Source organism: Necator americanus, chromosome II (assembly GCF_031761385.1).
Source record: "Necator americanus strain Aroian chromosome II, whole genome shotgun sequence".
NCBI lineage: Eukaryota > Metazoa > Nematoda > Chromadorea > Rhabditida > Ancylostomatidae > Necator > Necator americanus.
In genome coordinates, this window is record NC_087372.1 from 34,554,484 (window position 1) to 34,581,320 (window position 26,837).

At 39.9% G+C, this 26,837-nt stretch overlaps 2 protein-coding genes across 3 annotated transcripts; one reads left to right on the plus strand and one right to left on the minus strand.

The window, feature by feature from the left end:
* Positions 1–33: 33 nt before the first annotated feature.
* On the plus strand, positions 34–5,172 carry RB195_020412 (uncharacterized protein; the record flags this gene model as incomplete). Of its 2 annotated transcripts, XM_064188694.1 has the most annotated exons (8): positions 34–37; positions 1,122–1,243; positions 1,310–1,565; positions 4,019–4,068; positions 4,622–4,681; positions 4,756–4,836; positions 4,892–5,044; positions 5,107–5,172. In XM_064188694.1, 8 exons carry the CDS (start codon positions 34–36, stop codon positions 5,170–5,172), a joined length of 792 nt encoding a protein of 263 aa, XP_064044574.1. The 2 variants fall into 2 exon arrangements, with proteins under 2 accessions (XP_064044574.1, XP_064044575.1); XM_064188693.1 differs by lacking the exon at positions 34–37 and having other exon boundaries at positions 1,127–1,243.
* Positions 5,173–10,947: 5,775 nt separating this feature from the next.
* Positions 10,948–26,080, minus strand: RB195_020413 (uncharacterized protein; the record flags this gene model as incomplete). Its single annotated transcript, XM_013441421.2, has 43 exons — positions 10,948–11,312; positions 11,786–11,944; positions 12,001–12,085; positions 12,150–12,294; positions 12,363–12,402; positions 12,526–12,605; positions 13,039–13,129; positions 13,189–13,261; positions 14,097–14,491; positions 14,559–14,696; positions 14,758–14,874; positions 15,392–15,491; positions 15,568–15,699; positions 15,759–15,936; positions 16,006–16,135; positions 16,195–16,307; positions 16,464–16,650; positions 16,763–16,821; positions 17,246–17,365; positions 17,528–17,636; positions 17,704–17,847; positions 17,927–18,020; positions 18,077–18,206; positions 18,288–18,350; positions 18,455–18,588; positions 19,217–19,309; positions 20,045–20,520; positions 20,582–20,684; positions 20,825–20,987; positions 22,087–22,192; positions 22,271–22,430; positions 22,578–22,701; positions 23,249–23,320; positions 23,577–23,790; positions 23,848–23,980; positions 24,097–24,176; positions 24,403–24,466; positions 24,616–24,915; positions 24,994–25,131; positions 25,463–25,535; positions 25,698–25,755; positions 25,840–25,894; positions 26,015–26,080. 43 exons carry the CDS (start codon positions 26,078–26,080, stop codon positions 10,948–10,950), a joined length of 5,859 nt encoding a protein of 1,952 aa, XP_013296875.2.
* Positions 26,081–26,837: the final 757 nt, after the last annotated feature.

A 26,837-nucleotide genomic window follows, 5' to 3' on the forward strand; every position in this document is an offset into this window, starting at 1 on the left:
TGAGCGCTCCTTCTAACTTTTGCAAGTATTTGAATGTGTAAGTTCAGATCTTATCCTTCTGCCTACTCATCACAAAATTCGGCCAGCCGAATGAAGCAGTTAATATGCGAGTCTGCGCTGATGAGAAAAAGTCATATTATACCTTTGGAAATCTGAAGACTTTTGTAGTTTTCGTCCGATTAGCGTCAATGTGGTTATGGAAATGAGGACACCGCTATACTTCATTGTCATCAAAAATAAAGACAAACACTGGCGAAAATCCTCTCATTTATTATAGGTTTTGGTGTAGGTGGTACCGGCAGTAGCGATCACTTTCAGATACCAATCCCTGTCAAACATGGGACCTTCACCGCAATATCAAGCTACCGTAGAAACTTACGAGGAACGTTCTCAGCATCTTAAATGAAAACTCCAGTTATATTTCAGAAACGTCCACACTGCCAATTATTCAGGGATTGCAAATTAAACGGATCAAAAAGTGCAAAAATCGGGTGCAAAAGTGCAGCGCGGTTATATAGTTACCCAACAAGAGCGGCTATGAAGAAAATGACTTATAACACGACTACACAAATACACGATAGAAAAGGGATCAAGTTACATGTTTAGAAGGATATATGGTGCTCGGCTAAGGCTCGCGCTTCTAGGATGGAATGAGATGTAGCGGTTGCTCTTCCAGACGCGAGCAGCTGACCAGCTGTAAAAACGGTTTGGAAGGATAAAGGATAAAGTGTCTGATGTTAATCAATCCGTTTGGGAATGGATTTTAGGGCGCCAACGTTCACGTCAATTAAGAATCGTTTGAGGTTTACGAAAGTGTAGCTGGCCTATACAATGACTTACGGGGGCCAGCCAATGTGTCAAGTCAGTGTTTTTATCCTCCCAGACAAGTCTGGTACCAATTTATCGACCCCGGAAGGATCAACGGCTTAGTGAGCACTAGGGCGGATTCGAACCTCCGATTAATCGTGCAGGCAGCGGAACCTCTAACCGATCTACATCTGCCCTTCTTTTCTCCATAATCCTAACTAAACTAATATCATTGCTCTTTTCACAGTATTTATTTTCTCATTCAGCTCAGATCCCATTAAAACTAGTGGCCACCGAATAAGTATGTTTTGCAGGTGTTATGAGCCCAACTCTAATGTGTTATTCGCAATTGTTCATCTCTGTTTCTCTATCAATAATAACTTACGGATGTTTTAGAAGGAAAGTTTTGGAATCTGAGAAAGTAGAAATGACAAAGGTACTGCTTACAAAACAAATAACTAGCCACATTGACTTACTTACATCAATCAGTCTAAAGTTACAGAAGGAAAGATTAGGAAGTAACAGCAACTCTGAGACACAATTGGCCGAAGTAACAGCCAAATCAGATCGAACGGAATGGGAAGCTCCACAAAGTGGACAAAAAACGTCAACAAAACTTGAAGTCGCCAAAGAGCCGTCACAATTCCCCAAATCATTATCGGCTGAATCGTTTGAAGTACGTTTCAAGGAAAGCGATAGTCCTGATGGCAGAAAAACAGATGGTGACCAGAAAAAGGATACTATCACCAGAGCGCCAGGTAAGTATTTAAAAGCAGCATATCATATAATTCAGGGATTTTGATGTACTACTTTTTAAGCAGAACCAAGATTGTTATTGATCTTTATTCTGGCTAACATTTCGGCGTCGTCGCCTTCTTCAGAGCCTGGAAAAATCAAAGACACGTGTAATCTACTCTCTCAAACGCCTCGTCATCCCACAAGATATGATTTAGCAAACAGAATATTTGAAAGCAACGTCAGAAAAGCAGACCAGCGCTCACTTTGATAGCCACGAAATCGTGATGTTAGCGGACCACCAGCTGTTAGAGTTGCGCCGCTAGTATTAACTAGTAACGATGCCCCTGCCTCTGACCCCGTAGGTCAAAACCCGCAAAGGTCCTGATGTGGCGCCAGCTGGTTGGTTGGTCACAGCGATGCATCCTTCTTTACGATTTATGATGGGACTTTTGGCCGTGATATAAAACGCTTCCAATGTTTTTCGCGCTAGAACGTCTGATTCGCGTGCTAAGATAGTGACAGCTATCTTGAAAGAGGTGTTGTCATGACACCGTCTGCGATGAGCACCTAAAGGGTATGATGTTTTCGATTTTACGAGTCCGTCTGGGTGCTGCTTGACGCGGATACATAGGGGTCTTCCTGTTTCGCCAATGTACTCAGCCCCAGATAACTGACAGGTGATTAGATAGATAACTTCCGATACCACACGATCACTCTGCCTCCCGTTCGGACAAACGATGCAATTAGGTGTCTCGCAAAGTCTGTCATAGGCGCGATTGCGGATTAGCTGCTGCTTCAGGTTCACAGGTGGCATGTCCACTACTTTGACCGAGTCTTGCAGACCCGCCTGTCGTAAGCTTGCTCGCACTGCATTGCTCATGTCATCCGAAATAAAAAAAAAAGCAGAAAGGGATCTTTGTTATTTGTTCTACCCTGTGGCACCGCCGCTCAGTTGCATGGCTCCGATTTGAGTGAGAAACCTTTGCTGGGTACCCATTGGACTGAGCAATGTGGTTAGCCATGTTTATGGAGGCAATGCGCCCTTGAGCCTCAGACGAAACCGTTGCCGCTGTCTTCAACATATTTTCAATGACTGACTTTTTGGTTGTCCAGGGGTGCGCCGATTGGTAGTGAATCAGAATGTTTTTACAACTTGGTTTTCGATAAAATTTTGTTTTCCAATTTTCCCTACACAAATGGACCTGGACAGCGACAGGAGAAACGGCAGCCAATTGTCTTTAGGTTTTTCCCTCGTGAATTTTATGTACTGGGATTGTTCATTTAAGAGATCGAAGCAAGTGTCCATTTTAGCTTGTGTTGGACATACAACGCAACAATCATCTATGTATCGGCAGTACAATAGAGGTTTGCGTTCCAGTAGGGGTTTTTCCACTTTAGGTATGAAAGCAACGGCTAATGTAGGCGCAATTCTTTGTCCCATGGCCAAGCCTCTAATCTGCCTATAGTATTGCCCAGACCAGCGAAATACGGCACATCTCAAACATTCGCTCAGCAGCATCATTATTTATTGTATCGCAAATCCATACATGTTAAGAGCTCCCTGGTGTTCGAGAAGCAGCTCTGATGTTGCTTGTAGTGCAGCATCGGTGGAGACGTTGATGTAGAGCGAAATGACATCGAAGGATTCGATGACACAATCTCCATCAAGGCGCGCTTTGCGGAGGTGCTCTATGAGCATTTTTGTGTTTGAGAGATGAGCTGGAACGTATTGGAGTAGCTGGCTGAGAATAGTGTTAAGGAACCAGGATATTCTGTCGGTGGGACCTCCAATATTGCTAATGATAGGCCTAACCTTGAAATCCCCTGGGTTTTTTGAATTAAATTCAGCAGCGGAAAACTTGTGGCTCTTGATAAGGACGTAAAGGACCGGACAGGTGGGCCGATCACATTTTTGACGCGTGATAGTTGTTTTTGGTAAACCTACTGATTTCGCGGTCTCTGTCCATATCTTATTCAGGCGGCGATTTTGCAATCTATTCACGAATGCATACCAGTGAGGATGTATGTAGTTCACGACCATGAGCATGATCAGAATCATTTCTGCCTCATATAGAAATACAGAAAAAAAGACGTAGAAAACGACCTTAATTGCATTGTACGATGCACCATGTTGCGCGATAGAACACGGGCAATTCCGCCCTCGTCCAATGACCCTAATCCAACCAACGTAACTTTAATAAGTATCGGAAGTTGTGCAAGGTGAATAAACGCATATGGGCTGCGGATTGCCATCGTTCTACAGTCTGTAATAAGTTGCGTCGTTGGAACGAAGAGCAACCAATGCTGTTTCACACGCTTTTTTCTGATTTACTAATAGGAAATATAGCGTGACCACGTTCATATGCGTAAGCACTGCCGCTGTCCTTATCTATTCGCTTAAAGATCTCAACATCTCCGAGTCGTGATAAGCCAATATTTAAATTTTCTTGGAAAAGTTGTTTATACATTTCAGCTGACAATGTACCTCAAAAGCCGGAGGGAGTTACCGGAGCTCCTACAGCGGTAAGAAGTCATTTGATTACAATCCAGTCAACTCGACACATTTTAATGGTAACAAGAAATAATTCTAGTCTTAGGACCGTAAAATGCTTCTTTCACGTCAACAACCTCAAAATTTCTAGGTATCACAGAGTGCAATTTGAAATTCACCTATTTTATGTTATTTTTATTCAAAATAAAACCTATCCTCGTGAAAATTTCTTTCATTTTTTCTACTCGCTCAAACTTCAGCTTACCTTTCTGACTAGTAGATAAAATCAATTTTTTGTGATTTGTAAACAGGTTTTATGAAATTCTGATCACGAATAATGCAATCATACCGCAAAAACAATTAAACACCTTTTCTACCTTTTTTTTTTAAACAAGTTTTTCTCCCTGTAGCTAGTTCAATTTTGATCAGAACTTGCGTACGCAAATAGGTTCGCTACTCGAGCGAAATTCACACCACCAAGAAAAAGTACTCTCTTAGATGGACCAATCAGTAAAATAAAAAAGAGCCACTAAAATCAAATATTCTCAACAGAAGCATTTTATGCAGCCGAATCGAATATTTCAGCCGATGTTAAGCAAGGCACAACCAGTCGAAGAGAAGAAACCAAAGAAACACGTATTTATAGTGAGTTACATTGAATTACCTATTCAATAACAGCTGCAACTACCCATAATATCATTGAAATTTGTTTTTCCCAGCTCGAGCCTTTAAGCGACCAACAAAGCGAAGAAAGGAAAGATTCACAAGACGAAACTGTTCATGATGCGCCGTCACTCGAAGTATATACCTATCTAGCAAGGTTGCACCGTATTAGTTCACAGTTTCAGTTTTCAGAAAATCAATATTTCAAAAAAATCGGAAGAACTAGAATCGATACGAAGAAATATCATGAAAAAACCAAAAACTTCGAAAAATATACCACAACAAGTAAAGACTATCTCACAGGATGAGACGCAATTGTATCAGCTACAGAAAACAATGACAAGCGTAAGTCTTCTACGTTATCACTGTGGGAGAATTTTCTACTATTATTATATGACTTATTTCAGCAACGTAATGGACGTGAAGAAAAGTTAATGCTCGACAAAACACCCTTCCCAAGTTCGTTATTATAGGTTAACACGGTAGTGTCACGAGCCATTAGAAATTTACTTAGTATTTCCACTTGGAACATATTTGAATAACATTGCTAATAAATGCAAGAATTTTTTTTCTGAAGTTGGAAAGCATTCAAGGATTTCATCGTCAACCAAACTGACCACAACTTTCCTTCATGACTAAATTCTATAGTACAGTAACTACATATTATCACAAGAAAAAATCTGATACAACAGTGTAATCCAGTTATCATATGTTAGAGGTCTTATTACTTAATTCATAAATGAAAGGCGCGGGTATAGCGCAGTCGGTAAGAGGTTTCGCTATAACAGCACGACCTATCGATGGTTCGAAACCGCCCTAGTGCCAACCAAGCTTTTTACCCTTCCAGGGTCGATAAATTGGTAACACATTTCCCCGGAAGGATAAAAACGCTGACTTGACACACCGATTAGATCTCGCAAGTCCTTGAACAAGGTAAGCACCAGTTCGTAAACCTCAAGCGGTTCCAAATGGAAGTGAACGCGTCGGCGCATCCCAAGCGATTTGATTAACGACAAACACTTTTGTATTTAGGTGAAAAGACGGGGAGAGTTTCGTTTCCAGCATTTACTGAGTAGAGAATCCCGAAAAAGATAGGACTTCCAAGTAGTTCAAGTTTCGAAGTAATGAGTTGATGAATAACTAGCAGCCTTTTTTCCTCCTTCATAACAGTACACATTGAATAAGACTGCTGGTAGGATATAGTTTAAAGCGTATGACATTAATAAGGCAGCCTGGATGCTCCAACGCATTCACTTCAATTCAGAATCGTTTTACGTTTACGGACGCGTGTCTAGCCTATACAGTGACTTCCTAGGCTAGCAGATGTATCAAGTCAGTGGTTTTCATCGTACCAGACAACTCTGGTGTCAATTTATTGACCCCGGAGAGATGAAAGAATCGACTGGGACTAGGTCGGTTCCGAACCATTGATTATTCGTGTGGTCGCAGCGGAACCTCTTACCGACTGCGCTACATCCGCCCCAGGTACTAAAACAACTGATAAAACGTTATACATCATCTGATCCTACACAAGACCACTCCTAGTTTACATAGAGACCGAAGATCTTACTTTCTAATGGAACTATAATTAATTGTGATGCAGTACCAAGCAGCAACATCGTTCTCTCATCCTAATAATTGAAATCGGATTTCAATAAGTTTCAATAGGACTTGAGCACTAGATTTACTAATGTGGTCTTTTTTATCGTTAAATTTTCAAAGAGGTGAGTAAGAAAACAGCGTTAACAATGAAGCTGAGAGAGAAATCGTGGACGGCATTCGAGTCAATGTATCGAAAGCTCATCAACGATACCACTCACCATTCAATGATAAAAGCTTGGGAGGGGGACTGATCAGATCAGGACATGAACCTATTCAAACCATAAAAAGTGGCAGTTTATTCTGTTGGGCCGTTTTTTTTTTTATCGAAAATGAAGCCCAGTTTACAGTTTAGCTTAGGTTTTGTGCAAAGGATTAAATGCTAAGAGAGGTAAAAAATGAAAAAGAGACCTTGTTCAGCTGCACATGTGTACGGTAGCACACTTCAGAAGGTCGCAAATTCCTTCGGAAGCTGAGTTCACTGGTGTGATTTCCATTCTAGAAGGAGGTGAAGGGATAAAATGAAAAAGCGCGAGTATCAGAAGAGTCAATCCAAGTCCTTTTCTCTAGGGAGCTAATTCTATTAATTTTTTTTTCTCGCTACAGAAATGCTACACAACAAGGGTCCCACCTTGGTCCTTTGCTAACTGCACCGATTCGAGCATAGCCGATTATCCAACTGAACCGAGCTTCATGTCGTTTTGTTCCGACTATATACAAAAAAAAAAATTTGGTCACTTTAACAAGCATATCATGATAAACACCAACACCAACTGCACCACACCCACCCCGATATTAACAAGCATATCGGGGTGGATGTGGCGCAGTTGGTTAGACGTCCGCTGTAGCCACACGGTCGAGGGTTCGAAATCGCCCTAGTGCTCGTCAAGCCTTTCGTCCTTCCGGGGACAATAAATTGGTACCAGACTTGTTTGGGAGGATAAAAACACTGACCTGATGATCGGCTGGCCACCGCAAGTCATTGTAGAGGCCAACACGCGTTTAAAAACATTAACTATTACGAATTTCAGTGAAACGCGTTGGCGCATCCCAAGTGGATTGATACGCCAGTGACTTTATCCTTTTTATCCTTTAACAAGCATCTCTTTCTCTCTTATCTCTTTGGAAAGGATTGGAGCACATTTGTGTATAAAGTGAAATGTCGACGATGCCCTTTGAAATGCGTTTTTCGCACCCTTACTTATACTATTCCTGATACCGTATACCGCCTACAAACTACACATATAAACACAAATCGAACATAAACATACTCATTTACCGTAGTTGCATATAAGAAAACTAATATCTCGTTGATAACTGCTTTTGAGATATGTAAATCAAAATCACGAGAAAAAAATTTGGAAAAATCTGGCGCACTGTATATGCTGGAAGGGTATTGTTCAGTGAGCTAAGGCAATTAAGCAGAAGCTAAGGAACAAATAGATCAAATAGATCTTAGTGAAACTCCATTATGTTAGCAGACAAGTACGGCACATATTAGACATCCATGTGCACTTCTATTCCATCTATGTATTTCGACCCATCGGATTACATACAACCTCCTAAATCATTGACTTATCCTTATTCATTGAACAGCACCCGTCCCTCTTTCCGAGAATGAACCGCGCATGTGGCGATGTTTTCATACCGCGTCACCTTATCAGAAATAATCACTTCATTTTTTTTTCTATCGCAGGGAATTATCAGCAGACATAGGGAATGTGTAGTAGTTTTTAATTTTAATGCAAACAGTTATTTACCTACCGAAGAATTAAACATGTCTCCTCTTACTCCTTTAATTAACGCCTTAAGGTTAGCTCTTTGTGACCTTTCAAAGAGAAACAACCGTCATCTACCATGGCGGAAGAAATCTTGTTGTGTTTGAGTTCATCTATTGAAGTTCCCAGTATTCGTCCTCTTGTTTCTACCCAAAATCTTTTTCTTTCTGCTTCGGTCCGACAGGTATTGTATTTCCAACCAATTTCAGCTTTGAGTTAAGGTAGATCAACTATGTCAGGACTTGTTGCGATGAGTAATGCTTCCTAACATTAAAAAACTCCTAAGTTAAATCCTAATCTCCTGAATTAGTAACTCTGTAAATTGTCCCAACTATGACTCCATGAGAACACTCCGAACAGGCAACAAATAAAATCTTCCTGTTCTTGTTTCTATAAAACTCTTACTGTATCACTTAAGTGTATGCCATACAGTGACGTACAGTGTATCGTACAAAGTAGGATTCGTTGTTAACATTTTCTTTTTTGAAACCTCATGTAAAAATATATGGCAATATTATTACAAGGCAGTGCACACATTTCACTCAATAATGTTCCATTTCTCTTTTTTTTCCTCTACTGTTTTTGTTGTTCATATGTACCGAGCGAGAATTTGATCTGTATTTCGCCAATGTGTACTTTTGTTATATTTCCTGAGCGTTCATAGTGAAACTAATTCAAATCTATGGAAATTCTCTGAAGTCAGAAAAGAGGGGGCGAGATTTAGCTCTTTTAAGCTTCTCTTAATTTCGAACAACTGGGCTTCACAGGGCCAGAGCAGCCGCTGGCACTGAGAAATCATAGAATTCCCATTTTTTTGGAATGACCATAAGCTTTAGATATAATCGTTCATCGAAAGAATAACTGTTGATCCAAATCCACACAATTCATCTCATCTCACGCTATGATAGCGCTGATGACTACAACCACACCATGACAATCACCACGTTCTGTTGACTGACAAAAATTACGCTGAACTCAGCGCTACGTGTGTCCAAAGTAGGGGGAAATCGATAATATGATAACTTCCAACAAAAAATCCGTTCAGTCGCAAAAGTAGTCTTAAGCATCGTTGCTTGATGAAATGGAGACGACTTCCTCGGTTCCAGATGTACACCTTACTAATCCATCCAGTCCAAGCACATAGTACTATTCCATCAATCATCATCCATCATCATGTACGTACAAAAACTCGCATTGTACGACTTATTATGTCGAATCGATTTCTATTCTCTCCATATATGGCGATCAGAAGTGAAGGAGATTCATTCAGAGATTAACGGACGATGACGGCTATACCGAGCGCACACGCCACATATAATCGTGAACTAGATAGCGATGGTGAAACAACCGTGTTGTGCAGCGACATTTCGATCATCCTGAGGAATCTCCACAAGTTTCGTCCGTGATGTGATTCCAATTAACTTCCTCCTTACACATTCTATTCTGACCTATTCTGACAAAGAAAGTTTTATTCAACCATGTATGAAAAGAACGAAAGAAAAGAACGCAACTGTTTTTCTCCCACTTACTTTTTAAGGAATTCGTAGATGGAATTTACAAGTTCGCTCTATCGGGGAATGTTCCACAACAATTTCAGTTAAATAATTCCGCTCAGAACTGAAACTACGGAATACTGTGCCTTAGTACTGCGTCCATCGCCTATACTGCGATTTCTGAGTCAGGACTCCGTAGGCATCGTTTAACAGCCATCAAGCAAATTCTCCAAAATTTTCCGTTCATCTCACAGTTTGATATGTAATTGCTCTGAAACGTTCCAGTTGTGTGCACAGCGGGAAATGTACCATCTTTCCACGAGGGTAGATCGAATTACCGCAAGAAATTTAACTAGAAGAGGTTGTAGAACCGCGAACTCTCTTCGACGGCGCGAATGGCAGGTGAATTCAGAAATGAACATCCAAATTAGTCAACCAAATCCGTTCCATGTTGGAAGCAGGAGTGAACTCTAACACCTATCAAGTACCGATCAATATGAAGAAAAACATGGGAAAGTTTCAGGTTCGAAGCAAGATCCTAACTCTCTATGTTGTAATGTCGCTCTCTTCGCGAGCAGTAACATATCTGACCTCACAACTTGCAAGGAATCTGAGTTAACATCGATTCATGAAGACACAGAGTCCAACATATGAACTTTAAATGTCAGAGCAATGTCAAATGCAGGGCCAGCGTTGCATAATGTTGTGGTCGGTGAAGGATCGTATCTATATCTAAAGTCTCTTTGTGTACATCACTCATAAGTTCACAAAAAAGGTGTTGTTTTTGTTACTAAATTAGAAATTCTCGAAATGAGCATCTAATTTCTGTTTTGCACTATTCTCGATTGGGTACCACATGTGTAGAGTAGGTATGATCACTATGACGTTAAATAAAGTGACATATGTGAACTGCCTTGTTATTAAATAGCAAGAAGACTTTACGAACTGACAAAAAAAAATTACACATAAGAGAAGATTGAAAAAAGTCTTATAACTTGCCTCCTTAAACAAATAACAAGATCAATAATCTTAGAACAGCAAACCCAAATAATATCAAAGCACCTCCACAGGCTCTTCTGTTTAGCACTAACTGAGCTACTAGTTTAATTCTGAATTCTAATTAACTGCCTGAGGAGAACCAGTTGTTCCCATTATTCCTCTAATATTTGAACAAAAACAATGTATACTACTCAGTCAAACGCTACCGGCAACAAACAAATGAAATAAATTTATGTATAGACAATCTGATGAATAACACTGATACAAGAGTCAAAAACCAAAAATAGAATATAACAACGGATCACATACCAGCGATGAGACAGCACGGCTTCGTTACGCCGTAGTAATGACATGATACGCAAATTTCTCCTATTGGCCATCAAAACATGTCACGAGGACGATTTTGTGGCATACCTCGCGGTGGAGGACCACCTCGATGCATACCATGAGATCCATAAAATTCCCCCCGACCGAAGGAAGGTGGCATTCGCGGTGGAAATCCACCGCGCATAAATGCGGGACTGCCACCACCACGGTTGTCAAACGTTAAACCACGTCTAAGATTGGGCGCACCTCGAAAATCGCGCATCTGGGGTGAAAAGAACCTGCCGCGGTTGAACTGTGGAGGTGCCGATGGTTGAGGAGTCATAAAGCCACCTCGTCCTGCTTGTTGTGGAGGCCTACCTCGCGGAGTCGCTCCAAATGGGCCACGTGAACGTGGTGTTGGTGGTAATCCGCGACGTCCTGCAATTGTCTATGCAGGATAGGAAAGATTACTCAGACATTCAGCAATTTTATCCAATAACAAAGTTGTGTTGATAATATTGCTTAAAGGCATCACCCCACGAATCTGAGGTGGAGTACCACCTGAAATCTGCACCACCTCAGATTCGTGGGGTGATGCCTTTAAAACGAATGAAAGATAGTATAGCACTAATGATTGGACATCCTATTCTATTATTCCTTAAGTTTGATTTCTTTGTAAACCCTCCTTGTTTACTGACTCTAGCCTTTTGATTGCTCACTTTCCACAAATGTATCTGCTTTCAGCTCTAATCTACTTAGGGAACTGAAAACTGGCGACAACAACACAATTTTAGATGTGAGAAGATTTCACTTAAAAAAGTGCTTTAAATCTTTAAGAAACTTTAAAGAATTCAAAGAATACAGAGTTCTAAAAAAACGCATAGTTTACGCCAAAAGTGACTTTTCCCAACCTTGGGGGGCTTCATATCGTCTTCCACGCTCTCCAGGTCCAGCAGTTCCCCTACCAGAAAATTGCCGTGTGTTCCATCCTCTCAATCCTTCATCATGATCATTTTCTCCCTCTGATTCGCCAGCGTCCACTTCCATAGCATCACTATCACTAGTGTTACCTGAACCATCACAACTAAAATCACTAATAAACAAAGTCATTTCAGAGATGCTTTACCTCTGGATGACGTTGGTTCGTGCGCAGAAACTGCATTTTTGTTTCCAGCTTCTTGCTGCCACGACAGTGAAGAATCATTCACCATCTGCAATGGAAATGAGCTCTAAATTATGAAACAAGTATGCGAATGAACGCATTATGGATCTAACCTCATTCTGCAACTTCCTCCCGTCAGGTTCATCCCTCATTCGAAGTTCAACCTCTTTTCGATGTGCGGCAATATCTTCCTTCAGCCGTGCAAGCGCTTCCTCGTGACTGCGCTTCTTCAGAAAATCTGGGCTCGGGGTTCGCGGTCTGAATAAGAGATTAGGTTTCTATCAAGATTCGCTGGGAGGCTAACGCAGTACAATCTAAACACGAACCCATTTCTGCCGATCGGAACACTTTTGGAAGAAGGAGAAGCTGAAAGCAAAACAATTGAAGATTTTAAAAGGCGAAACAAGGAACAGCATAGTGAATAGTGAGAGTTTCTTGGACAATCTGTAACATCAAGACGTAATCCATAAGATATCAAATAAAGCTTACGTGGGGTAGGTGTTCGTGGAATCAAATCTTTCTCTGTTAGAGCACGACCTAGACTCGGGACAATCCCAGATGGCGGAACTCTGAAAAATTTGGGAGGTAACTTACATTTAAACTGCTTAAATCTTTAGTTAATGACCAAATCACGAGAAAATGGAGAGCAAAATAAAAAGAAATAAAAGTATTAATTCTCATGAATGGAATAAAATCAAAGTAGATAGGTATTGTAGTAGTATACATATGATAGTATACTCACAATATATACGTGTGATACAATACAATATGTATGTGATAGTATATATGTGGTAGAAACAGTTTTTAAAAGAGACCATCCTCATAAGGTAGTGACCGTCTTTTGATGATGATGAATGATTTAGATGAAAATCTCCAAAAACACGGACCCAGCATAGAATTCAAGTAAGTGGAGTTCGACTAAAGTGTGAAAATGGAGAAATTTCTCCTCAAAATTTCGAAAGAGTCATGTATATGTAGTCAGATAAAGAGCCAAACCCATACCTTTTCGGAGTGATCTGAGCTGTTGCTATCTGGCTAGGAAGAGGTGCAAGTTCAGAAAAAGTGTTACGTTCTTGGCTCATGTGAGAACCACCTGAAAAGAAAAAAAAAACATATAATGTAAATAACCAGAAAACATCGTAACATCATTACCATGAAATCCTGCTGCTCCATGATTTGTTGGTAATGTTCCGGCAATAGCGCTGGGCTGGTTTTGAGGAATATCCTGATGAAGAATAACTCAATAAGAATAAAAATGCAATTATTGCTAAAGTATATAGTTGACGTAAAACGTTTTGTAACATGACGACTTGACGCATTCTCGATGGAGGCTGAACTCTCTTTACAGTATCCAGAGAACCTCTGGACCTCTTTTCTTTCTTCTTTCCAATGGTTTTTCATTACTTTTTCGTAGAATAGTGCATCAAAGGTTTATAGAGTCTCAGTGAAGTCCTCTTCCATTAGTTTTATCTCTTTTTTAGCTTCAAGAAGCCTCTAAGGTCCCACTCTGTAAGAATCTAATTCCTGTCCCACTTTTTACACAAGATTTTCATCACCGCAATAGTTATATGGGGAGAACCCTTTTCACTAAATCGGAAATTTCTCATGCTTCTAATGCATCTCCTCAATGACTTCAGCTTGCAGAAACTCTAGTTCTGCCCCTCTTTTGTGTAACTGTACATAGCTAGCCCTTTCGTACGGATTTTGGGTTTCTACTATGATTCTGATCATAACAAACGCTAATCATGCACGATTACACAAAAGAGTATAGAGATTGGATCACTACAAAGTGAGATCAAACAGGTATCTCTGGACCAAAATAGATAATGAAACTAATAGAAAAGGACTTTGTAAAGAGTACCTAAGGCTTTTCTTTCATTACTATACCAAAGAATAGCAAAAAACTCAAGAAGCAAAAACAAAGAAGTTCTAGGAGTGTTCCGCATATTGCAGAGGCGCGTCTGCACTCCTTCACTGATGGTGTGCTGCTTTGCCATGTTACAATACGCTTTGCGTCTACTGTATACAATTATATTGATACGATATATTTATAGTCCTACCATTCCCGGGGCTTGTGGAGTCGGTAAAAATCCTGGTGGTGGACCATGCACAAATCCGGGACGGTTAGGTGAAGGACCTGCGAAGAACTCTCTATTATCTCGAGGAAATCCAGGCCCTTGTGGCTGTGGTATAAATCCTGGTGCTCGCATAGTAGATGGTGGTGGTGGCCCCATGCCTGACTGTACCGGGTAGGGGTGTCTCGGCGTTCCTGGCATGCCCGGGGCAATACCAGGAACTACGGGAGGAGGCCTGCCCATGAACGGTGGATGGAATCCTGGCATCATGTTGGGTATAGGTGGCATTGGAATGGGAGGAAATACTCCTGGAGGTGGTGGGAAAGGCATTTGTGGTCCTAATTGAGACGAAACTGCAGCAGGAGCACTTTGCGGTGCAGCTAGAAATCAAAGTTTTCCTTTTGAACAAAATACAACTACTTATCACGAAAAAATTAAAAAGCTTACTAAGTACTGGAGGTGGTGGAGGAGGAGCAATGAAAGCCTGTGCAGTAGAAGTCGATGGCCGATCAGTGGAACCATTTTTATCATCAGAAACACATGGTGGAGGTGGTGGTGGTGGAGGTACGGCAATATCCGTACGGCCTGAAAAGTAAGGATGGTCGTCACATAAAAATCCATTGAAAAACATGGAAATTCAACAGACTTGAAACAGTTGGAGGCGGTGGAGGCAATGGAACTACACCCAGATGAGGAAAAGGAGGAGGGAGTGGCAAATTTGGAGACTCCACCACACTTTTGTTTTTGTGATCTGGTGGTGTTTCTGCAATAATTATAACTCACAAGCTAGATTAAAGGATAAAGTGTCTGTCCTTAATCAATCTGCAATCTGCACCACGGGATCCACTTCGAAGCCCCTTGAGGTTTATGAACGCATGTCGCCCCTATACAATAACTTGTGAGGGTATCGAGTCTCAAAGAAGTCTGTCACCAATTTTTCGACGTCGGTGGGGTGAAAGACTTGGTTGGCTTTGTGCTTTAGCTTTCGAAACATCAACCGTGCAATCGCAGCGGAATCTCTTATCAACCGCGTTATACCTACAAGCAACAGTGCTTCGGTAGCATAGTTGTGGGTATCTGCGCCTGCCACTGGCTATTATTACAAAAAAAAAAATAAAGCCCTAGAGTTAGAAGTTCTACCCTGACAATGAAACAATTGAGAGTGACAGCTCACAAGCTTTTTCAATCCCTTTGATACTAATTAAATATTAGCAGATATTAAATCTAGACATATGTATCGAAGGATCTTAGCTATGAAGCAGCGAAATAAAAAATCTGACCACTTTCAGAGGAGTCGTTATCACCATACACAGGCGGCACTGGAGGTGGACCAGGCAGCATTTCACTACATGATAGAGCGTTCTCTCGGTTTTCGTTCATCTTAAATAATTGAATGAAAAACAGCCACAAGCCAAAGATTATGCTAAACCTCAACATCACAACTACTAACACTCACCTTCTGTGATGATTTTGTCAGTTTTTGTTGTCCTTGTAATTCCTCAAATGGAGGGGCAGGTGGAGGAGCAGGTGGAGGAGGGGGTGGAGGTGGCGGTGATTGGCCAGTAGTTGGTTCAGGTTCATCTCCCACCTAGATTTTGCTGTTTTGCCACAGAGAAAAATTTAATTACGAAACACCTATATTCCCACCTGCATCAAAAGATCTTTTGCGCCTTCTCCAACAAAACTGGATAATTGATTTAACGAATCAATATCGATGCTATCAATGTCTAAGGATTCTTGACTTTCATCACTTTTTGGTTTACTGGCATTATCTTGCTTCTGCTCTTCTTCCGGCAGAGTGCTATCTTGAGATGGATCTCGAGGTCTGGAACATCACGCTGTGAGACTTAGCGTGTTGAACATTCAAAAATTTAATGGCGGAAAATCTATCCACTTTTTGTTTTCCGCCTTCTTCTTCTTCTCGGACGATATTTTTTCCATTACTTTCTTTCGTATTAATTCCCTGTCCTCATCAGACAATGTGGGATTCATCATGAACCGAGCCACTACTTCTTTAATTTCCCCTTAAAAAGAGTTCTTGTTAGCAAGAAAATCATAAAAATGATAAGTTTGGAATACTTACTAGGATTGTTGTTAAGCTGAATGTAAACCAACAAATCTGGGAGACTATCGATTTCTTCAGCATCAGGAACCTTTACCGGCTCCTTAGCGGCTTCCTTGCACATTACAAAGAACCTAAAAAAACCTTTGAAACGTGAAGTACTACAAAATGTAGTGAATACAAAAACAGAAAAATCAGAACAAGTGGAAAAATGGTCAGTGAAAGTCTCCTGAGAATAACTTGGAAAAAGAACTAAAAACGAAAAAACTAAGTGATTTCAAAAATCGTACTTCGACGGTAACAAGCTGTCTGCCTCACACACAGGAGCAAAATCCATTTGAGGTGAATCTGATGGTGTAGTCACAACGGACTGACTTTGCAGTTCAGATTGAGGAGCATTAGCATCTGCCGCTGAGGTGGATACAGTGTCGTGCGGTATATTTTCGGGTTCGTGCACTTTTTCCGCAGACTTAGGAACTGTAAAAATCCATTAACCGTACCCTAGTTTAGAAAAAGAAAACATTGACATTGAGGAGAGCATTAATGACTTTATGGGAAAGTAGGTCATCCATAACAATAACAAGCCTACCTTCTTCGTCAATTCTATCGGGACTAACTTGAACCTCTTGCGAAACTGTAGAAACCGGTCTGAAGTATAACATATCAAAACTCTCGTGAAACTCGGTCCTTTAGTCAACATACGACAAAAGCTAGCGAATAGTTAGCACATAAAAACTGGTTGGTCTACCATTTTTCATGAATAGAAAGAGGCAGAAAATGTGCAGCAAAAGGCAACGGTTAGCGCCGCTTGATGTTCTGGGGGCTGGCAGAAAAAAAGCTATGATTTTCGTTCAGTTTATTCTCAGAAATGGACAGTGAGGAACGGACGCGAATACGGCGTAAAATCTCCATAGCTGTTGTACACAGTGGTATCAACTGTTACCATACCTCTTCCATAAAAAAAAATCATTTCATAAGTACTCAATAAAGTACCATTACAATATATTTGTTACTTGAGACCCAGAAATGCAAAAGATCCCCGTCCAGTATCTATCCGTATATATCCGAGTACCTAGTTCGTTCATCAGGGGATCCTGGAGTAGAGGAACGTGGGCGAGATGGTACTGAATCGACGCTAACTGGAGGATCTTTAGGACTTCGTCCCGGCACCACATCTCTTAGGAGAGAGTTCCTTAATAATGAAGACTTTAGGAAACAATAAGTTGCCGAAACCGACTTTAGATTCAGTGTAACCCTGCCGTAATTGAGGGTAGTTTGCAGGAGATTATTCACCACCTATATACCACCACCGTTCTTGCACACAAATGAATTAATAAAGAAAGTAAATACTAACTGAAAGTCAGGACACCACGGTCTACCAGATCCATAGACAACCATCACACAAATAATCATTGGAGGATGCCTAGAAGGAATTCCTGGTCCATCAAATGGAAGAAGAATCGCTAAATTTGTAAATTATACGACAGCACTTTTGCGTATATACTATTTGCAATAGCTTGAAAAGCTTACCTGGTGGTTCCTCACCAGGAGGTAACGGCATTAGATACATGTCCTTGAAGCATGAATCTGCCGGTACGTCAATGGCGAAATATCGCCCTTTTCTGATCATATCTTCATAAAGCGAGAAAAAGCGCTGTTCATCCTCGTAATCAACTGAAACGCGAAATTTAGAAGATAGAAAATAAGAACAAACCTGCAAAATTGTATAAGACTTTCACATAAGTCAAAGTACCTGGTGTAGTCAGCCGCAGAACGCAAACGTGGTGCTCGCGATTTTTTACTATACCATGGACATAGTCGAAAACAATCACAGGGCCAATTCTCCCCTGAAAATATAGACTATCAAGTCAAAATATGCATATTCAGATACTTCGTCACTCACTTTGATTCGAAGAACATGTGGCAGCTCTGGTGCGGTCCTGTAGGCTATAGGATTGGAGACTAGACACAATGATGTCATTACCATACTATTATTTATTGAAATTTTTCCATTCCATACAGTAGTGCTTGGGCTGTAATATTGAAAATAATACTTGGTGATTAATGAAAGAAGATTTGTATCCGACAGTGAAAATAAAAAAAAAACTTCTCACCCGCTCCATATTGGTTCTACAAAGCCAGGTTCTCTGCACTCCCTCCACTCCTCCATAGTCCGCCTAAACGCTCAAAGAATGAAAAAAAAAACACTCCATTTCAATAAAACCATCCTTTACACTAATACACTTTCACATTCTACATAAAGTAGCAAATCGGAACACACCGGGGTTCTAACAATGGGATCGAGGTGTCGCCAAATATGGGCGATTCATTGTCACCAGCACCGTACGAACCAGCGTACTCATCGTCCGACGCGCATGCAGCACCAGTACTTTCCGGAGTTTGTACTCGTTTGAACTGGGAACAAATCGAAATTCAGAAAAAAAAGGACTTAGGGAATTTTTGCAAAGTTAGAATGAGAGGAAGAATTTTGGAGAATAAAAAAATAACTGGCCAATTTCATATTCATCCATTCACGTGTTTCAATCGAAACAAAATTAAAAATAGACTGAATAGACAACTGAATCGCCTCCAGGAAACGGATGTAACCTTCCACAAACTTTGTAAACTTCTTAACAACTCTATTTTTGATGGCAAACTACGACCAGCACATAAAAGCAAATATCGAACAAAAGCGTACTGAGTTTACCGACAGAAAAACAGAGGTAGAGATAAAAGATGAGAACGAAGAACGATCTTTCCGGAATCTCCAGGAGATTTTGTGAACTATCAGAATCCTGATTTTTTTTTTCAAGAGACTTTGTGTAGGTAGGTAAATATATGCATAATACTTATTAGACATAGGGAAAGTTGCCACCCAGCTACAATAAGTTGAAAAACTTCTGAAATGTAGGAACACGAGAAAAAAAAATTCAAACTGCATAAAAAGAATCTGTAAATGAGAGACATAGAAATAAAGCATGGAAAAGAAAACAAAAATAACAGAATTACAAAGTTTTTAACTTGCAAAAAGTCTGTTTCTCACCTCATCATAACTTAGTCGCTCGGAAGTGTTGAGGTCATCAATAGCTCGTTGTTCTCTTAGTGAAGAGCCATATCGCCTCTCCGGAGGAAGCATCTAGAACACAAACCATATACTGTGTTTCAAACTTTTTTTTGGATGCTAACATGTGAAAGAATCTTTGCACACCTTTAATGTGCACTATTTATTGAAAATGAGACTACAGAAGTCCTATCTACATCACGGAACAAAGTGTCGCAGTGTTAAAAGGTCCTCTTCTGACGACACGGTTGAGGGGAGCCACTTCAGGCCAACGGAGAATTTAGAGCCTTTGAATTGATGTACTTACAGGGAACGCAGAAGATGACCGAACACACTATTTGTCATGCAAGAACAATAGAATCTTTTGCTAACCTAATGAGAACTTAAAAGTAAAGAAAAAAAACACTAAAAATTAAAATTAAAAAGGTGACACTCTAAAGTAGGTGGCAGGTAAGTCATGGAGCACTCGTGGAAATTTGCTTAATTTTGAGGAGACACATCAACATCGTAGGCATCTTTCCTAACGCCTGTTACAGAAGCCCAGTAGACTTATTGCTCCGTGGGCTCCTGATATTTTAAATGGGATTGAATTAGTGGAATTACTTGTATGTTTTCACTGTGATATAATAATAATTCAAAACTTTGTTAGGGATGGAAAACCTCAGTCTCGAAAATTTCCTTAAGCATTGTTTCTGATCCTTATTTTCCCTTTCTTGCATTCCAGGTATTTGTGAATAAATATATTTCAGCTCACTCCTGTTTGAAAACATGTTCGATATTTTCCAACCGTTATAAAGTGAACAGACCCACCTCTCTGAACCTTCTATCTTCCTCCCGTTGTTTTTCCTTCTCCTCCCTTTCTTTTCTTTCAGCTTCTGCTTGAGACTTTTGTTTTGCCAAACAAATACTACAGTTTACATCGTAGAAGTGGCTCAAATGCTGTTCGGTTGTATCTTTGGCTCCGTCACCGAGAATCGCATCTAGAGCCGAAACTTGTGCAGATTTTTGAGAATCCGAGCGCCTCGTGGGTCGTTTCATTGGCCTAATATCGGATTTTTTCTGGGAAGATGATACTAGCTTTACGGATTGCTCTTTCTTTGTAGGTGTTTTCCTTGACAGGTTCGGCTCGCTTAGAGATGCGGACGTTACACTATCATTATCGATTTTGGCTGGAATCTCCTTCACATCTTGTCCACTCTCCTCTACTTTAGGATCATTTGTTAGAGATGACAATGGAGTAACATCCTCAACCTTAGCACTAGCAGTTGCTACATTTTTTCCTTCATCTGAAAATTGAATGAAATATCGTCAGGTGTCGAAACCACAAAATAAAAACAGAAATCGTACCATCTAACGGCGCGGAATATTCTGGTTTTTTCATGTCATCTGCTTCTAATGTCACTACCTTATGTACTGAGATCATACCCATCAATACGCGGTAGTAGAAGCTCTAAACAGGGAATTGGAAATGAAGTGGAGCGAGAGCATGGATTCAGCTCTGAATTTCACTTTCGCATAGAAAAAAAAAACTAATAAAACTAATAAACTCAACAAACACGGATTATCACGTTTAGAAAAAAAATCCTATACCTTATTGCGACAATCAGCCACGTTTTCTATGAATGCCTTCGTCCAGCTTTTATACTTCGGCGAATTCAAATTTGATTCGCAATTTTTGAATAGAGCAGCCTCCACATTTTCGGCGATATCCTTACACAACTTCATGGCAGATTTTACCTTGTCCATTTTAGCTCTATAAATGCAATTATAATTTTGAAAGGCATCAAAATGTTCCATAGACAGATCTACAATTCATTGAAACCGTGACCTTAGAAATAATATCCTGACAGTAATTGCAATTTCTTAATCATTTGAACAGTGATGAACGGAAAATAAATATCAATCTAGGAAATGAATGAAAACGCATCCATACGTCACTTTAGCGCACCACCGAAATATCGAGGGTTGCTTCGCATGTAAAACCGAACTCACCTGTGTGATGCTTATAGAGAAAGACCAAATACATTAGGTCGATGTATAATCTTTTAGATTTTCGAAAATAAATCATTCAAACATTGTAAAATACCCCACCACTCTTGTTTTGAACATTTCAAAATTTTTTATATTAAACATTTTGGAAAACTGTTGAGGCAATATATCGCAATCAACACAGGATGTAGAAAATCACATCACATTTTTCTTCTATAAAAGCTAGAAAAAGCAGCAGAACCTTACCGCTGATTTCCTGATGTTCAAATGCAATTACAAAAAAAAACTAAGAAAGAAAATCAATTAAATTGAAAAAAAATTAATGATAAATTAATCAAATAAACTTACAAATCTTTTCCACGAGAAAAAAATAAATAGTAAAGTCAGAACAGCAAGAAGCATGGTGCAGTTCAGTAAGCGACTTCACTCGAAGCGGAGAAGGCAGTTGGAATCGGGCTGACTCCATCGCGACAGCCACGCTCCGCCGCACCGCTCCGAGGGCAGCCGCTTACGCACCTACACCGTGCTTTTTGTCGTTTTGACACTACTATTTTATGTTGTGGACAATTTTTATTTTTAATCAACATTGCTCACTTTCCTCAACACTCGTAGACAATGAGTATAAGAATAAGATATAGTATAAGAATTAGCTGTTTGATAATTCCTAAATAATTATAAATTTTTGTATTAAAAAACTCATCCTAGTTCTTCAGAGAAAAATCTAGTGGAAAGTAAATTGCGATCAAAATAGTGGCATAAATTGGAGGAGAACGAAGAAATTAAAGTTTCGAACATACAAAAAGTCTTGAAGTGCAATGGGAGCACCAAGAGTAGCAAAAAAAAAAAAAATGCAACAAGCTGACCTTTTCACCAGCGCATCCGAAAATGCTCTCCTTACATTAAACCGTATCCTGTCGGAATCTTTTGATAACAATTTCGGATTCGACTTCTTTGTATCGCGTGTCTGCTCTAAATTCCGACTAATCAAAGGGAAGTGTGACTGCTGACTTTTACATCAACCATTTCGATGGAAAGAACTGAACGCACCATTCTTCGCCGGAGATTTTTTCTTCGCAACCGGTAGAACCGGTTCATATTCCGGGTATTTGTAAATAAATTCCGCTAGATTAACTAATGTTGGTCCTGTTGTTAAAAGTTGTCCATCACCTCGTAATAAAGTCAGTGCACCATAGCCTTCCGGCAGCACCTGAATAGTACATTTTTCTAGCTGCATCGTCAACAATGAAGATCTTGAAGAAATGGAAGCATAGCATTTCCACCTCCCGAAACCAAGAACTTTAATTTTGTCATTTTAATACTCTTACAAAGAGTTAGTATTCTGAAATTTCTGAACCTCATGGGCTCTTGCAACCCTTCTCTCAATACATTCTCGTGAACACCAAACTGATGATTGTCCCAAAGTTTCTCTCCAGTCCTTTACGCAATCATCAAGCCAGCGACCGCATTCAACGCAGGGTCTGAAAAAAGAGCAACGACTGTATATGACTATAATAATGACAATCGATCATACTAGATAGATTCAAGAAGAAAATGTTTGGATGAGCATCACTAAAATATTCCACAAATTTTTCAACAAAAAAAAAACTTTTTTTAACCACACGAAAAAAATGTTGAATGGCAGGATCGCTGCAAAGAGAGAATAGGCGAGTGAATCATTTGAAAGCAGAAAAGGGAACTCGAATGGCTTTTGCAATCCTGGTGGACGCAAGAAAAAGAAAAGAATTACTTCATCTCTAAGTCTGTTTGTTGAGCGATTACGTAGACAAAAAAAGTCTTGAAGATAACACAAAAGACAACAGAAGATCACTACAAGGTATTCAGGCACATCTGTCTCATCTCAGAACAAAAGCTAAACTTCTTTTTTTAGAACAAACACATTACTTTGCCCGTTCATCCAAAACTTAATAAGGAAACTAGAGTTCAGCACTGTAAGCTTCTCAGGATTGAAAACGATATGAGGACGGCAAAAATATAGGAACCTAGAGATTATAAAGATTAAAATACCTTTCGCTATGTGGTTTTTTCTTAGCAGCACTCTTTGCTTGCGTATTCCTGTCATTATCTGATTCATCAGATCTGAAAAGACTAAACGATAGTAGAAGAACATTTACGTGACGCAAACAAAAAATAGTGTTAAACAATAGGACAGAGAATCTGTTGTCTTAAAAAACGAATTATGAGGCGTACGAACACGCTCGGACATAAGCCTACTGATAAACTGTTCCAAAATGACGAACTGCAGTGATATAGAAGGAAGCATAATGATGAGATGAAAATATTATTTTACTTTAAAAAAGGAACTGCGATGCATAACATGTGAGTAGAAACTCACGAAGGATGTCGCGACGAGGACGCGCTCGAGCAGGAAGACGACATGGATGCAGAACGTTTCCGTTTTCGCTTGCTATTTTCTTCTTCTTTGAGCTCTACATTCTCCTTATTTTTATCCTTGTCCGGTGCAGGATCTGACTCTGCTGTATTAGACTTTACGGTGTCGGGTAGTTTCTCTTCAGACTTTGTTGCTTCTTCGAAATTCTCACCACTACCTGTAAAGAAAAAGTGATCCAAAGGTTTTTTCAAGCGAAAATCAAAACAGAACTCACCCTGAGAACTTGTCGACGGTTGGAGTTCATGGTGAGGGAAGTCCGATATATCGATTGTAAATTCTTTCAGATCGAAAAACTCTATTATTTTTTCTTTTGACCATCCCTTTATATCAACTGAAGATGACTGCTCCTGAAGCATACTTTTCTACACATTAAACTTTGAATCACAGCTCCAACTACATCAGAAACTAATCAAGCACAATATCTTGCATATTAACCAATGAAAAACTTGGAAAATTAACTAACTGTTTGCAAAATAGACGGAGGTGTATCTTTTCTCATCTTTTCAGCGGTTTCCTCCTTTTCTGGTAAAGCGGACAGCCCTTCTAAATGAAGAAAAAATGTGCATGTCGAAGAATACTAAAAGAAATTGGTACCAAAAACAAATATGAAATAACAAACATGCTCCAATATCAATAAGAGGGGTGTTCAGTTCAGATACGACCAAAATACAGACAAAAACAGTTTCGAAGGACGAAAAGATCTTGATAATATGAAAATACGGGCTCATTCCATTCAAGGACTTGAAGTCAGCTATTCTTGATAACCAACCCTCAGAAGGCGAAGGCGTTCCCTCGGATAACGTGGTCAGGTTGAATTTGCTTCCGTTCACATCCTAAATGTATTGTCGTATCCCGCAGTTTCTCTCAAATGTCCTTGAGCAATTTTACAAATGTGAATTCCACACTCAGAATGAGCTACACGCATAATAAAAAAGGACATCATTCTATTTTGCACAATGCAAGAAAACAGAAAGAAGAGCACCTTTCTCTCTTGTGAAGACGATCTTTCCTTCTTATCCTTCCTTGACTTTTTCTTTTGTGGCTCAGGAGCATCCTTACTTTTTCTTCGAGTCTTTTCCTTTGTCTCAATTTGACTATCACGGTCTTTGTGCCGAGATTTCTCTTTCGACTTCGGCGTTTCCTCCACTTCTTTAGATCTTTTCTTACCAGTGCCTTGTTTTTCTGAGATAGGTTCTGTCGTTGTCGCTAAAGATTTTCGCACTTTTTTCGATGAATTCCTAGCTTCTTCACGTTTTTTGATTGCAACACAAACATCCTTGAACTGGAAAGGGATACGCTTTAAGTCAACCCAAAGAGAACATCGCATCATGCAACTCAACTGGCGTGAAAGTACACTTACTGCTTGTGCTGTACTTCCAGCAATTTCTAGAAGATTCTGAGAGTCAATTTTTGGCAAGACTTCAGGACTAGTGCACCGAAGCCGGCATGAATAGGCATAAGAGTACCTTTTCTGATCAGATATTGAGGAAGTAGTGGGCTGCAATATCAACGTCGTTAGGAAGATGTACTCATAACAAGATATGATATAATTATTCCTTGCTAATAGACCTTGGCTTGAAAGAAGCTATCGAAACAGCACTGTGAAGGAGAAGTAAGAGCATGTTTTTGCTACATTTTTAGAAAAGAATGAAACAGGCAAGGGTACTAATAATTGGTAACATTTGGCACTTTTCAAAAAGGAAGATTGAATTCCACAAATTATTAATCCTATCATTCGTCTAGTACACCCAATTCGGAAAAGAAAACTTCAAACTGTCGCAAAGAATTAATCAATATCGGAAAGAAAATAAAGCTGAGAGCAGGCAAACCTCGTCTTTTTCCTTTGCACTGCTTTTGGATAGACTATCATGAACTCGCTTAAGGCGAATCCTCCATGAGTTGCTATAAAAAAAAAGAGTGAACAGCAATTCACAAAGATAGGAGACGTAAACAGAGAAAGTAAGAAAGTTGTATGGCAAAGATCTAATCATAAATCAAGATACAATTCTCATAACAAAGAGAGATAAAAATTACATGACACACAGACAAATTCTGACCACAGACCTCTTGAAAGCTGGCCACAAAAAAACCGTCGGTTTGCTGCTACAAACACAATATCCATCTAAAAATACTTGAGGTAATCAAGTCTCATTCACTCACATTTTCTAAAGAGAAGAGGTTTCTAGTGAAGCTCTCATAATCTCACCTACGATGACTTGATCCGCATCCACAACGCCAGATACGCTGGCCTGCGAAATGTCCTAAACTAAGCAGTAGAAGAGATATAAAAAACAGACGTACACAAAAAAAGCAAACGAAAACAGAGATCATTGACCCAGTAACTAGTTATTCAAGATAGAAAGATCAAGCAATGGTATCACCTGATTCACAACTCTCCCTTGAGCGTCACCTACTCCCGAAGCAGTTTCTTGAATAACATCTCCCATTTAGTGATTATATGGATCCAAATACCTGCAAAAAAAAGACTTGCGAGGTCGCTAAAAGTCGAATTAACTGCCGAGTAGTATAAAAACAATGATGTTGGCTTGCGAAAATGGAACGATACGAAGTGTTCGATTTCTATGTTAAAGGACAAGGAATGTAATCGTTTACGGAGCGCAATAACTACTCCTGGAGACGCGTCACCAATGGTAACGCAGAAGAAGACGAAAATGGTTTGATATTTAGGGCAGTGGGAATTACTGCCTACATATCAAAGGTTTTCAGCTGAGAATACTGAAGCCGACGAGAAAGCCAACCTCTCATCTGCAAGCTGTGAGGGGGGAGTTTCTGCGATGGAACCATATGAGAGTAACATGAAGGGCGAAAGCTGTTCTCTAAAAGATAACTTAGGATTTACCGACGAGAGCCATCGATGTTTCACATGAAGAGGAGGTGCTTTTGGTGGGAACATGCACTTCTTGGCAAAATTCCACGAGTTACTATCTGTGTCTCAACTCCATTTATTGGGAATAACGAGTTATACGTAAGAGTCATTTCTATACCTTTCTGTTGCTAGCTTTCAATCATATCGTCGCATGAGGAAGACTCTGTAAACATACGTGTTATATTTAGGTCAAAGCGATCTGAAGTTCAGTGCAGATGCGTCAGCGGCTGCGCTCGAAGCGCTTGCGGTGGTGCGTTGCGGTCGTTGGGGTTGATATGGGACCTTCAGATGGCCCACTCATCATTGAATCTCGAGCG